At 42.8% G+C, this 14,276-nt stretch overlaps 1 protein-coding gene across 1 annotated transcript in view; it reads right to left on the reverse strand.

Annotated features, from left to right (window-relative positions):
* PCDH15 (protocadherin related 15) overlaps positions 1-14,276 on the reverse strand; it is a 651,760-nt gene that overhangs the window by 8,359 nt on the left and 629,125 nt on the right. Inside the window, exons 40-42 of the mRNA XM_064429942.1 lie at positions 12,465-12,575; positions 1,767-1,788; positions 431-469 (exon numbers count right to left, since the gene is read on the reverse strand). Of these exons, the coding sequence (XP_064286012.1) occupies positions 431-469; positions 1,767-1,788; positions 12,465-12,575 (172 nt within the window). The remainder of the gene's footprint in view (positions 1-430; positions 470-1,766; positions 1,789-12,464; positions 12,576-14,276) is intronic.

The raw sequence follows: 14,276 nt of genomic DNA on the forward strand, positions 1-14,276 counted from the left end.
CTCAGCTTCAGCTGCAGTAATCTATCAGCAGCTGACTGACACCAGGAAAAAATCAGCAGTTGGAGAGCAATGGAATCATTCTGTTGGGAAATCTGAAACTGTAGGATGAAGCCAGTGGGAGCCACTGAAAGATGCTCATGGGGAAAATCACAGATCCCAGAGTGGTTTGTAAAAGACCTTAGAGCCCATTCCCACCTTCCACTATCCCAGGTTGCTCCAAGCCCCACCCAACCTGGTCTTGGAAGTACCAAGATGCAGTAAATTTAAGGTATTTAATTAAAATAACATAACTGGGCTTACAATGCCAGAACTTTGCTTTTTATCTAAGAGCCAGGGGGAAAAATTACCTGACAGAGACAAGTTCTTGTTAGAAAAATGATGTAAAAACCATTTCAAAACTTATAGAACAATTAAGAAATGAAGGTTGTACCTCTGGTCTGAGAAGAGAAGGTCTCAGCAACTGCTGTTGCTACAAAAGAAAATGAGAAAGTGGTTAATTAGGCAGCAACAATTAAAGTGCAGGTGATTGGTGTCTAAGATTAGCAATAAATGCTGAAACGATAGGTTCTTTTGAACTTTTTTTAAGGCAGGCAGCTGGAGACTTCCATACCCTGTGAGAACATGGAGCACCTGATGCAGTAAAACCATTTCACAGTGCACCATATATTTTGCCTAAATACAAAATCAACTTCCCAGTTTTTGTGGTGATTGTCTGACAAATATATTTAACTCAAGAACTTCTACCAGAGGCCAAGAGAACTATGCTCTGTATTTAAATTAAGAGTCACAAACCATCTGTGCAAAGAGAGGGAAAAAAATCAGTAAATATCAACCTTTGTGATAGAAATGTATTTTGGAGAACTTTCAAAATATCAAATTAGATTGTACTGAAGGAAACTCTTTTCCCTGTTATTCATTTCTGGAGAACATGATACTGCAGGAGCAGCAGACCTCACAGAGCTGCAGGGGAGGTCTATGGAGCCTCATTCCTGATTGGAAAACACATCAGGCATGGAGCCTGGGAAGCTCCTTCTGGCAGCTCCTTAAGCAGCAATTTCTGAGTCTGGAGGTCACACTCCTGCCACAATGGATCTCAGTCTCCAGGGCATCTAGGGCTCATAAACTTCGGGAATCACTTTCAATTTCTGGTCTCTAAAGCACTCAGTACCCAGGAGTTCCACAACGCACAATCCAGAGTGGTTTGGGTTGGGAGGGAACTTAAAACTCAGCTAATCCCACCCCTACCATGGGCAGGGACACCTTCCACTACCCCAGAGTAGTCCAAGCCCTGTCAAGCCTGGCCTTGGGCACTTCTAGGGATCCAGGGGCAGCCACAGCTGCTCTGGGCACCCTGTGCCAGGGCCTGCCCACCCTGCCAGGGAACAATTCTTTCCAAATATCCCACCTAAATTTCCCGTGTCAGTCTGAACCCATTCCCTGTGTCCCTTCAGGCCCTGGAAGGAGCTGTGAGGTCTCCACACACCCTTCCCTTCTCCAGGCTGAGCATTCCCAGCTTTCTCAGCCTGGCTCCACAGGGAGAAGATGCTCCACTCCCCTCAGCATCTCCATGGCCTCCTCTGGATCTGCTCCAACAGTTCCATGTCTTTCTTATTTTGGGAGAACCAGAACTGTGCAGAGATTCCAGGTGGGGTCTCACAAGAGCAGAGTAGAAGGGGAGACTCCCCCACTGCCCACACTCCTGGGCTGCATGGGAAAAGCACATTGGTATAACCAATATTTTAAAGGTAATTGGGCACTGGCCTTACCTCTTGCTGTGCATATCCTCGCCTAGAAGTCAGAAAAAGATAAGAAATAAATTAGTATAATGCTGTGAGCCTGCACAAAGATGCCCATTACTATTCTTGCTGGAGAGGGGTGAAAGAGAATGTAATTAGAAATATAACTAGTATGGAAAGAAATACATATCTCTAATACCAAATATGTTTTTCTTTGGGTTTGCTCTGGACACAGGGATTGTTGCATGGGAAAGGCTGGAGATGCTTTGGGATATTTTCTTGCTTTAGCTTGTGAATGGATGAGGAGAAATCCCCAATTCCCAAGAGCCAGAGCATCCAGAGAGACTCAGGGAAAGGGGCACTGGGAGAGGCCCTGTCCCATCCCCTCCCTGCTGTGTCACCATGCACAGAGGAACCCTGTTCCCTCACATGTCTGCTCAAGAAGTGAAACAACTTCTACTCCTGGACTTTCTGTATCCATCAGGAATTACCCTGGAGCTTGTATTACTAATTTCTTGTACCAACATTATCACTCCAATTACACCTTTCCTAACATTTGCCCAGTGCAGGGGGAGGTAGATCCCTTTTTTTTTTGCTATCTGCAGTTATTTTGCCACAGACTTTGTGCTTCTGATCTTATGGGGAATTTATTGTTGGTTTAATTAATTTTCTTGGAGCCATTCCTGAGCATGACCAGTGCATTTATGTCTGTCAAGTTCTCTATTTTCGCATTTTGTGCCTGAAAATTGAAATGGTTTCGGCAAAACTAGAGAACAAGAATTTAGGCCTTGGAATTTTTCTTAAGGATAAATCTGGATTATTTTTATTATGGTTTTTAAGAAGGAAAGGGTAAATGCTCAAATTATATTAGGCTTAACCTAGGACGCAGCCAGCAGTCATGGAGAAGTCTTTAATTACACTAAATAAATAATAAAGACCAGAGAAATAATTTTAATTCTTTAATATCCCCATCTCCAAATCTTCCTATTAATATTCGGCACATGGAATTGATTATCAGCATTGAATTAATGCTGTCGCCTATATAATATAAACCTCATGGCCAGCTGAAATGAAGATTCATCATCCAAAGATGATCTGTGACTTTTCAAAGCCCACTCGAGGAGTGCTGGATTTAGTTTCCATATCGCCTACAACAATCTTCAGATAAAGGAGATCTGAGGAGAAGGAAGTCTATTACTCTTAATTGCACTATATTGCAGATTAAAGGCATAATATGAGTTATTCTAATTAAATTTGGAATTCAACTTTCATAAAAATAGCACCATGCTGAGTTTTGCTGATACTTCTTGAATAGTTTTGTGTGGCCATGATTAGAAGGAACAAAAAGTCCCCAAAAGACATAAAATACCCATTCATTCACTACAGCACAAGGATCTATTCTGGCACAAAGACAAAGGTCAGGACAACATCATTTGTTTCCAGGAAGGAATTAAAGCTCTCCACAGAGGGAGGGATTGCTTCTGGGAAATGCTCTCAGCCAGACTTCACTGTAGTCTGGGAATCTTCTGTGTGGAATGGGAAGCGAGGCCATGGAGCCTTGAGGATGTGGGGTAACAGGACAGCCAGAGCAGGGAGCTGGTACTTGAGGGGAGAGACAAAGCCAGAATGAAGGCACGTGGACAAGATGTGCCAACCTTTCCCTGCTAAAAGAGGTTAGAGGAACTGGGATTTGCCTAAAGCAGCATTTCCTTGCACCCTAGCAGGCATCTGCTCTTCCATAACTTAAATATCTTCTCATATCAAAAGCAAAATCACAAATCCCAAATACTACAGATACTCCTCAGAGGGAGCAACTACTTAGCAGTTTGCCCTCGTTCCTAAAATGAATATTTTCCTGCAGTTCAGAGCTGGAACTCAGGACAAATTGGGAAGGAGAATAAGTAATGACAACACTGTGGTTCAATTCCAGATTTGCGTGGAAGAGCTCTCCACTGACTGATGCCATCTCTGCTCCTGTTCAGCAGGATTTGGCCTGGTCAAGGTGATGATGAAAGGATGAGCGATACATCCAGGGTCACAGAGGATCTCAACTGACCAAATCAGACAACCTGGGAGGACTAAATTATATATAAATATAAATTATTACAGTCATTCAACTTGCTACCAGCTCCTATACTGGATCTAAGGCTTTGTAGCACTGCAGAACTGCAGCACCATGGAATTGTTTGGGTTGGAAAGAACCTTTATGCTCATCCTCTTCCACCTCCACCCAGTTTCCACCATCCCAGTCTGCTCCAAGCCCCAGTGTCCAGCCTGGCCTTGAGCACTTCCAGGAATCCAGGGGCAGCCACAGCTTCTCTGGGCACCCTGTGCCAGAGCCTCTCCACCCTCCCAGGGAACAGTTCTTTCCCAATATCCCATCTAAATCTCTCTTCTGGTTTAAAACAATTTCCCCTGCACCACCCAGACATCTCAATGGGACAGAATTTCCTGGTACAGCTTCTTTGCCAGTCTAACAGGGTAACGTTTTTCACAAAGGCTATTAAAAAAATGCAGCAGGAGTACAAAGGTTGCATTATATCCAGACAAAATAAATCCAGTTTTGTAGAGTTTTCAACTTCATAAAGATTTCCAGAATGAGAAAGTAAATGTTCCTCATCGGAGAAGAGCTGATTGCCATGATCCCCTCCCACACTGTTCTGAAATGATGAAATTAAATATTCAAAGTGGAATTTCTGTGTGATGTCCATTCCTTCTGTTTAAGGAACATCCCAATTAATTGTAGCCAAACAGAACCATGGGAGTTTATGCTGTGAATGACTGAACACCTCCACTTTTGCTATGTGACCTTACACACCACAAAATCAGGTCCTATTCGTGTTATATCTCACTGGGGATGTAAAGACCTGCATGACAGCAGCTGTTTACAAGCTCTAACGTGGGACTTGGGTGCTTAAATTTAAATTTCTTTCTTTGGGGTTGATCCACTCTGAACATGAGCAGCCCAATAATTTTTCATGCCCATCTCTGCCCCCTTCCCACTGTCCCCTCACCAGGAGCATGGCCAGGACACAGAAGGAACATTTAAGTCATATTCCCACTCTGGCTCTTCTACCCTAAAAATTCTCTACCTAATATGTGCTGAGCTTTGGGGATATGATTAAAACTTTGCAGCTGTGCCACCTTTGGAGAACAGAGCATCGAAAAGGTGCACATCTCATAAATGACACAGATTCTGTTACAGCAAAAATAGGACAACAGGATAATCCCTCCCCTCACACATTTAGCTACTCCTGCACCTACCTTGATCCTACAACCTATCCCAACAAGGGCTTTAAGTAAAGGAAAATTTGAATGGATCAGCAGAACTTGTGGTATGGAGTTCATGGAGTTTGGCACTGGGACAAAGAGAAACTACCTTGAGCAGCTTTTGACTGAAGCATCCACACATGTTCTAACTGCAGGCTTCAAAAACGACAAAAAAAACCCCCCAAAACAAAACAAAAAAAAAACCCACAAAAAACAAACAGGAGAAAAAAGAAAAAGGCAAGCACCATGGAAATGATACACAGTCTGATAAAGAATTAATTACCTTTTTGCTCAGAATTACAGCATTAATAGTGAACTGGAGTTTTCATTTTGCTTCATTAGGTAATATCTGCCTTTCCCAAGATGGTTTTTCAAAGTTGTCATATTAAATTTTTTATATTTTGGCAAAGGACTGAAAGGAAACTTGCAAGTTGAACCAAATATTTAAATGCCCAAACTGCTTTTACTTACCATTTTTTTTTCAAAGGACAAGCTAATTTACTTCATATATACATTTATAAGTGATGTATTTATGGAAATGTCAAGATCTGTTTTAGACCACTGCGAGCAAAAAAGCTGGTAAGTAAATCCACATTATCTGGATTTTTACAAACCCTTCACCTGGTGACACTAATCAGAGTGACTTTATTACAATTTGAGATGTTTCAGCTTGTGACAGACCAGCATGGAAATTAAAGAGAGACAGCAACAACATGTACATGCAAAATCATAAAAAACAAACAACAAATGCTTTGTACATGAAAGGAATTTGGAAAATATAAACTTTTCACATGCAGTCACAATATAAAAAAAAAATGCAATGGAAGGCAGAAGATGGAGAACAGGAGTGGGGACACAGCCTCATTTGCTGAGAAACCAAGAGCAAACCCTTCTTCTGACTGCAGACAGGAACTGAGCTGCCAGGAAATGTCAGCAGAGCAGAGCCCATGGAGCAGGGAGATGCAGTATGGAATTATGGAATGCCTGGGTTGAAAGGGACCTTAAAGCTCATCCCATGGGCAGGGCCACCATCCCACGTTGCTCAAGGCCCATCCAATAACCCGGCTCACCAAAGCTGAGCCTGCTATTCCCAGGCCTTCCTTGCTTTGATGCCCAATATGTGGCAGAAGATTCCTTCCAGGTGGGGAAAAATTCCTTCCTTTTTATGGGCAAAGCAAGAGATTCCAATCACAGCTGCAGGAAAATCTGACTGACGTTACCTACAGTGAAGGCTGCTTAGAGAAGTATGGAGCCTGCTATGCCACATCCTTGGGTAAAAATGGAAAGTTTCCCCCAAGAATTTCCAGGAAATGGACTAAGAACCAGCAAGATGCAGTTCTGAGAAAACAACTTGCAGAATTGTATTTTACATCACAAATTTCCGAGCAAATGGGAAGGACAACGTCTCTCCATTTGGGATTGGGAGTGGGTAGAGTTGTGTACAGCAGAGAAAAGAGGGAAAGTCAGGATTTCTGGAGAGTCTGAGGCAGATACTGTGCGCTGCATTAGAGTCCTCCCACTCAAAAAAAAGCAGGGAACATCCACCTGTGAGCACTACAGAGCTGTCGACTGGGAGGGGAAGCGTTTCTCCAGCTCCTCCACAACAGAGCTCAAGTTCCCATTCTGCTGATTGTGCTCGGCTGCGGCTTCTGGAGTCGGGAGCTCTGGGGTTGAGGCTGGTTTGAGCTTGGGGACGTGCTTGGGCAGCAGGTGGTTCTTGTCTATTTGGCTGTACATGTTGGCCACCGACTTCTCGATGGCGGCCAAATTCTGAATGTTTTTAAGAATTCCTTTGAGCTCCCTGCGGGGAGGAAGCTCTGGCACTGTAGCCGGGCTGGGGACAGCTGGCTGTTTGGCAGGGGATTTGGAATGCTTGGCAGGGGACAGGAGCTGTGTGCTAAGAGGAGATGGAGAGGAAGAAGAGGAAGAAGAAGAAGAAGAAGGAAGGGAAACTGCAGGTGGAGGTGAAGGATGTGGTGGCAAGAGAGGAGGGGATGGAGGTGGTGGTGGCAGTGGAGGTGGCAGCTGTGGAGGTGGGGGTGGGGGAATTTTAGGTGGATCTGGAATACTTTCTACATTTTCTTTGGTCTGAGGAGCTAGAAAACTTTGGCAAAGTGGTTTCTTTATCCTAGAAGATGGAGGAGTTGGTTTGCGAGTCGGTGGAGGAGAATGTTCTTGAGGGTCGTCATGGTGAGTGATGATTACAGCGGGGACCACGGTGGCCTCTGCTTCAACTCCTTCAGCACAAGGTGTTGGAGAGGACAGAGGAGAGGAGCGAAGGTGGGGAGAAGCCACCACACTTTTGGGAGATTGCTCTGGTGCACTCTCTCCCTCCTGGACACCGGCGCTGTGCGTGGGCGACCGCGCAGATTTCACCTCGGGAGACCTCACTTGCTTCATTTCCTGTAGCGCCTCAAACTGCCTCGCCTTCTCCTTCACAGTCAGCTTGGGACCACTGATCTTTTGGAAGAGTGGGCTGCTGATATCATCACTGCTGTCAGGGTTTTCAGCTCCTTCCTCCTTGGCTGTGAGTCTCTGCTGCTGCCACTGGATGGGGTCCATGATAACCGGCCTGCCCAGGGACCCTGACATGTGTCTCCTGGTCAGGTGAGTGGGCACTGTCCATGCCCGGTGGCTGCCCCCAAAAGAGGCCTCTCTCCAGGCCAGTCTTGAAGGAGAAAGAGTATCTAAAGTATCGTTCCTTTTCCGTAGGAACCCAGAGGCAGCGGGGCTTTGAGGGAAACCTTCCACGTAAAGCGGGTTTCGGGTGGTTAGCGGGTTCTCATCGGACAAAAAAGTGATGTTACTCGAGGATTTGGGGAGGTTATTGTTCAGGGATCCATTGATATTGGATTGCTTGTGAGCCTCTATAGCACGGGAAGCAAAGCTGCTTATAACTCTCTGTCGGTCTCCTTCTTCTAAGACTGACTTTTTTCCCCTGCTTTGTTGGAAATGGTAGAGAAGAAAAAGACTTGAAAGAAAAGAAGATAATCACATGTGAGGAAACATGCATGGACATAGGTACTTATGAGAGAAAGAAAAAAGAACTTATGACATGAATCAGAGCCATTAAATTACTTCTAGCAAACTACAACCCAACAGCAAGAGCACATCTACTACTGGCAAGACATTTACTTTTGCATCTTCTTTAAGGGGAAAGGAAGAAAAATTAAAACAAGCTGCTGCTTGCTTTAATTTGAAGCTGCATAGCTACTTGGTGAGTTCAAAAATAATTTCACTTCTTGTTAAAAAGACCTCTTCGATTTCAAAATTATCAGTTAATACTGTGGCCTATCCACCTAGAAACACTAAACATCACAGAAGTATCAATACGTGAATGAGTTTCATCTTTTGTGTGTATGAATTTCATCTCTTCATCATGCATCTTCAATGCAATGAAAAGCCCCCGCGGTTGGGTAACATCCAATTTCTACACCAAAAGTGGGAGGTCTCACCACTTTCTGGACTGTATCTATCACCTCCCAGTCCCTCATTAACTTCCTCCTGCAAAATATTTTAATACAACCTTCTGAGCAGATTTGAAAATAAACAGTATTTTAAAAGGAATAGTCCCAAACTGCCTGCTAGAAAAGTGCCTTTTGAGGCCTGTTTTAAATAATGCTCACCACAGGCTGAAATGACATTTATTTTTCTCTCAAACTGTGACAAATTTAAGATTTGGGCCTGCGTGAGGCAGAGCTAAAGTACAACATGAGCAGCAATCTTATCTACCTGCACAAATTAAAATATAATTTAAGATTGGTTTTAGTGGCTTAGAGAGTCCAGTATTTTCACACAAGTTCTGAGTTAAAAAATCTACATCTTGTCTTTACAAAAATTTGAATTTTGGTGAAAGATTAGAATTAAAAAATGTAGTTTTCCATGATTCTGTGAATGTTGGAAAATGAAGTTTTCAATCTCTTGGTCACATCATTCTGTGGGTTTTGGTGGTGTTGTTTCATATCTCAGAAAACATAACCAAATCCAAATTAATAAGAAATTAATCTCTGGTGGTTAAATAGTCCCTAGCAAAATTGCAAGGGAAATTTAAATACCTAGAAGGAGTTAATTAAGAGATCTTTTTCCTCTAAATTATTTAAGATGTAAAAGTCCCCTGAGGGTTGCATTTAATAACAAAACATTTTGTTTCTTTTGTTTCCTGTTTTGATCAGGGGACCACCCAGGCAGGGAACTCTCAGCTTCCCAATGTTCCTGGGAGCCAGGAGGACTGGAATTCCCGCACTGAACTCAGGGATCATTCTCCCAGGGATCATTCTCTTATTTTTGTTTTGCAAAACAAACCCAGCAAAGCTCCACAAAGTGAATAAACCCTCCCCAAACACTGCAGTTTGCTAGAGCTGAGTGTGCCTAAGGCTTCCTCTGGGCTGAATGAATAAAAATAATTAGTTTTACACTAAGAGATTAGAGAATCCCACAAGGGTTTGGATTGGAAAGGATCTTGAAGATGACCTAGCTCCAACCCCCTGCCATGGGCAGGGACACCTTCCACTGTCCCAGGCTGCTCCAAGCCCCAAAGTCCAACCTGGCCTTGGGCACTGCCAGGGATCCAGGGGCAGCCACAGCTGCTCTGGGCACCCTGTGCCAGGGCCTGCCCACCCTGCCAGGGAACAATTCCTTCCCAATATCCCATCCATCCCTGCCCTCTGGCAGTGGTAGGCCATTCCCCATTGTCCTGACACCTGATCCTTTGTCTCAAGTCTCTCTCCATGTTTCCTGTAGCTCCTTCAAGCACTGCAAGGCCACAGTTGGGTCACCCCAAAGCTTCTCCTCCCCAGGCTGAACAATCCCTGCTCTCTCAGCCTTTCCTCCCAGCAGAGCTGCTCCATCCCTCTGCTCATCCTGGTGCCTCCCCTGGGCTCTCTCCAGCAGCTTCAGGTCCTTCTGTAAAGGAACTCTGAATTCTGAATCAGCCAACTTTGAGGTCAGCCAAGCACTGCATCTACTGAGAGGCAAGAGAAGCCGCGACTGAACTTGAAGGAGCCCCTCCAGCAGAAGGCTCATGCAAGGTGCCACCACCTTTCTGCCACTGGAGCAGATTATTTCAAAAGCTCCTCAGCCTCCTCCTCGCTCCACATGAAGCCTCTGAGAGCTGAGGTGACCCCACCACCATGTTTTTCTGTTTGTGTGGAGCTGTCTCCATCACTGAGGACCAGAGAGTTCAGTTTCTGTCAGCTCAAAGACACCACAGGCCTTGCATGGGATTGGAATCAACAGCCAAGGAAGGGTTAAACCCAGCCATAAATCCATGAACTCCCAGCAAACCTCTGTTCATACACTCAGTGTTGGTTTGGCTTATTTTTTTACTCTTTGGCTTTAGAAATAATGCCCTTCAAGTTCAGCAATCACCCCTCCTCTCTCTGCTTTCAAGAACAGGGATAAAGAAGCACAGAAGTATTGGAACTTCCCAGTAAATGTCTTTCCTGCTCAATGGACAAATAAAATATGGACTTCACCTTGCAAGTTTGGATGGGAATTGCTGGAAGGAAAATTAACTAATTTCTACCAGCTACAAATATTAAGAAAATGAAATAAGCTTACTTACTGATGCCTAAGGATCCAGAGACAGGGAAAAATGAAAATGGTGAGACAAGGCAGATTTAAAACTAAAGAGCTTTGTTCCATTTCATTTGCTATAAACACCAAAGAAAGCAAACAAGACACTGCAAATGAAAGATGACAGACTTAGGACAACTAAAACAGGGAACACTCATGAAAAATGGCAATAAAAGATTTTTTCCCAAATAAGAGTTTCCTAAGGTATACATGTGCTCTGAAGTAAAATATTTAACGGGGAAGAAAAAGTTAATTTGTAATTATATTTACTGAAGTCTGTTATTTTCTTGCAAATCCTATGGATTTTTATTTATCTTTGAAGGATTTTTGCGTTTAATCAGTTCCTCAGCATGACAGATAAGCCTTGGTTGTATGCAAAGACATCTGAGAGAAAATATTCCAACTACAGCACCTTTTTGGTGCAATGAAGACTATTTTTTTTGTCCAAATTAACATAAAGCTAAGCCTCAAAGTCAATACTGCAGATCTGGGAACTGGCACCTCCTTGGGGCAGTACTAAATCCCAAAAAACCTTTGCAGATAAAACAAAGCACAACAAGGCCTTTTCTGGGTTTAGCATCACATAAATAATTTCAGCAGAAATTTGGTTTAGTGCAAAAAAAAAAGATGAATTTTATCCAGATGGCACCTCCCTGCATAAGGGTACAGATATAACTCACAAAGAAAAGTGCTCCCATTCCAAAAAAACTTTATTCCACACATTTTTCGCCCCTTCCTGCCCAAGCATAACTTGACAAAGGCAAAAGGCAAAAATTCAGCCCCTAGGAGAAACTATTCCAGCATTTTTTAGCCCTCTATTCACCCAGGAAAGTTCAAGCCCTGGAATTACTCCACGTGCAGAGACTGTACCCAGTTGTCCAAGAGTTAAAGCTCTGTCATGGCCCTGTAACATTTTATAAACTCCATCACAGCAGCTGGAAAATTTCAGCTTTCTGGGCAAAACAAATCATGATGGAAAACAGAGCAATCCTCATTTCCACCATCCACTCACTCCCTACCTGCTCAAATATTATTCAAGCTGGGCTCTTCAGCACTCCTTGGTTTTCAAGTACAAACAGAGATGAGGAAGTGTGGCAAAGCTTATCAAACCACCACCCAGTATCAGACAAATAATAATTGGCTGGAATATTTTCCTACTGAGAGTTAAATTGTTATTGGAGTCCATCAACTTCAGGTTTACAGAGGCATGAAAAGAGAGGCAGCCTTGCAAGATTATTATTTTATGAGCATGTAAGAGGTAAAAGATGAGTTTATTGAGCTACCAGGGGTTTCTCTGCTTTGATAGTTACTTTAATTTCAATATTTAAACAGGTTTAAATTTAGAACAAAAAAGCCCCAACAAAGTGAACACATCTTACTATAAGAAATGAAGACTTTGGGGCAGCAATTTTCAGGGAATTATCATTTCAGATGAGTGCAATGAATAAGAATGAATTTATTGGATGTGTTTAGTTAACAGCTTTGGAAAACGTGGAGTGCTGGCCTGGATGTGCCAAGGAATCCAACCTGGCGGCAGTGACCTGCTGTAGGATCTTGCTTTTAGGAAAAACATCTGGTGAGACCTTTTTGCCCACTTAAAGCCTGTTAAAGGTTGCCCCATGCATTACAAGAAGATTAAATTGGTGTTTTCCCTCCTTCCAGAGCCAGCCTATTTATTTTCTGGATGTTGGAGAACCCCAAGCAGCTGGGGAATGAAGGAAACCTTTTGCCAAGAGACTGCATGAAGTGACTTTATAGAATCCCAGAAAAGTTTGGATTGGGAGGGATCTTAAAACCCATCCCATTCCACGAGCAGGGACACTTCCCACTATCCCAGGCTGCCCAGGGCAGTGATTTTCTGGATGGATCTCAAGGAGTACTCACATGGTGCTGTCTCCAAGCTCCTCATAGAGGTTGTTGGCCGCGGCTCCGGCTGGTTTTCCTGCGGGCAGAGCCATCTGAATCCTCGCAGTCTTGGCACACTCAGCCTGTCGCCTTTGGAGAGCCACGGGAGGAAGGAGAAACACTCATCAGGAGCACCCCAAAACACACCCCAAAGAAAGCCAAAATGTGGGGTTTTCTACGTTCTTGCCCTGAGGTCAATAAACATCCCTGGATTTTGTCTTCATCAAAGTAACAACTTGATCATCTTCTTCTGGATTTTTCAGCTCCTGGTTGTTCTGTTTTGGAGGAATCCCAGAGCTTCCCAGATCCCAGGATGGTTTGGGGTGGAAAGGACCTTAAAGCCCATCCAGTGACACCCCTGCTATGGGCAGGGACACCTTCCACTGTCCCAGGGTTCTCCAAACCCCAAAGTCCAGCCTGGCCTTGGGCACTGCCAGGGATCCAGGGGCAGCCACAGCTGCTCTGGGCACCCTGTGCCAGGGCCTGCCCACCCTCACAGGGAACAATTCCTTCCCAATATCCCATGTAAATCTATTTCTTTCAGTTCAATGCCACTCCCCCTTGTCCACTCACAACTCATTTTTTTCTTAATGGAGTTGGCTGGAAAATTTCTGTTCAACTAATGTTTTTTCCTGAATTTTTTTTTATTTTTAATTTTTTTTAGTAAATTTTTTTTATATGGAGTAAAATCACTGTGGAAAAAATTTCTGTTCCCTGTTTAGGAAACAAAGCTCCTTGTGTGGGGAGCACCACCAGGGCGATGTGCCTGATATACCCCAATGACACTGAGTAGTCATAAAAATAAATCATTTTTAAACTCATCACACCAGGAGTTCAGGAGCAAGTTGAGCACAAGAATTAAAAAACCCCTTTATATTTAATAAACGTTGAGAATAAAATTTGTCAGTATTCCTGCACAAGCTGGAAGAAACAAAGCTGGAAATAAATACTTACTCTTTGAATCTGTTTGGTTGCAAAAAAAAAGAGATAAAAAGGAAGGTTAAATAAATTCTACTTCCAACAGCTGCCCATAACAGTGACTTTAACAGGACTAATAAACTACAGGCTACTTAATTATTCCACACATCAAATTCCAGAATTCATAGCTTGTTTAAAGAATCAGAACTTCCAGAGCTGAACAGCATTTGGCTGCTATTTTTGATCCTCTGGAAACTATTCTGTAGTCAGCAGAAATATGAATTACAGTAGGGAATGAAAACAAGACATGAAAACATGAATATTTCTCCAGTTTTTTCTTAAGCAGGCACATTTTTAGACTTGTTACTTTATACTGAATTATTTTTATATAACGATATAAATAATGTAATTATTATTTTATTTATATTTTCTCATTTTAGCATATTTCAAAACGGTATACAATACTTTTAATAATGAAAGAGTATAATTTTTGGTTATTATTTAGAAGATGTGATTCTTTTGTGATTTAGTAAATAATAAATAATTTATAAGTACCTTAGAGGTTTGTGCTGGATACTGGATTTCAAAGGAGTAATTTTTAGATTTATTACTGAAGAAATATTTTAGGAAAAATACTGAGATTCCTTTGGAAAATGAGTGAAAAAGGCTGGAATGCAAAAACAAACCACGAGGCTCAGAATTTTAATTTAACTCTAAAATTCCTTTCATTTTCTTTGGCACACTCCATAAAATACAATTTATTCACAATGGGCTGCTATAAATCCCACTCCAAGTCAGATTTCTAGATGGGAAAAATGGGATTTTTGGATGAAATGCATTTAAGCAGATTCCTGAGAGCTCCTAAAAGAGATT

The sequence above is a fragment of the Passer domesticus genome, chromosome 8, assembly GCF_036417665.1.
Source record: "Passer domesticus isolate bPasDom1 chromosome 8, bPasDom1.hap1, whole genome shotgun sequence".
NCBI lineage: Eukaryota > Metazoa > Chordata > Aves > Passeriformes > Passeridae > Passer > Passer domesticus.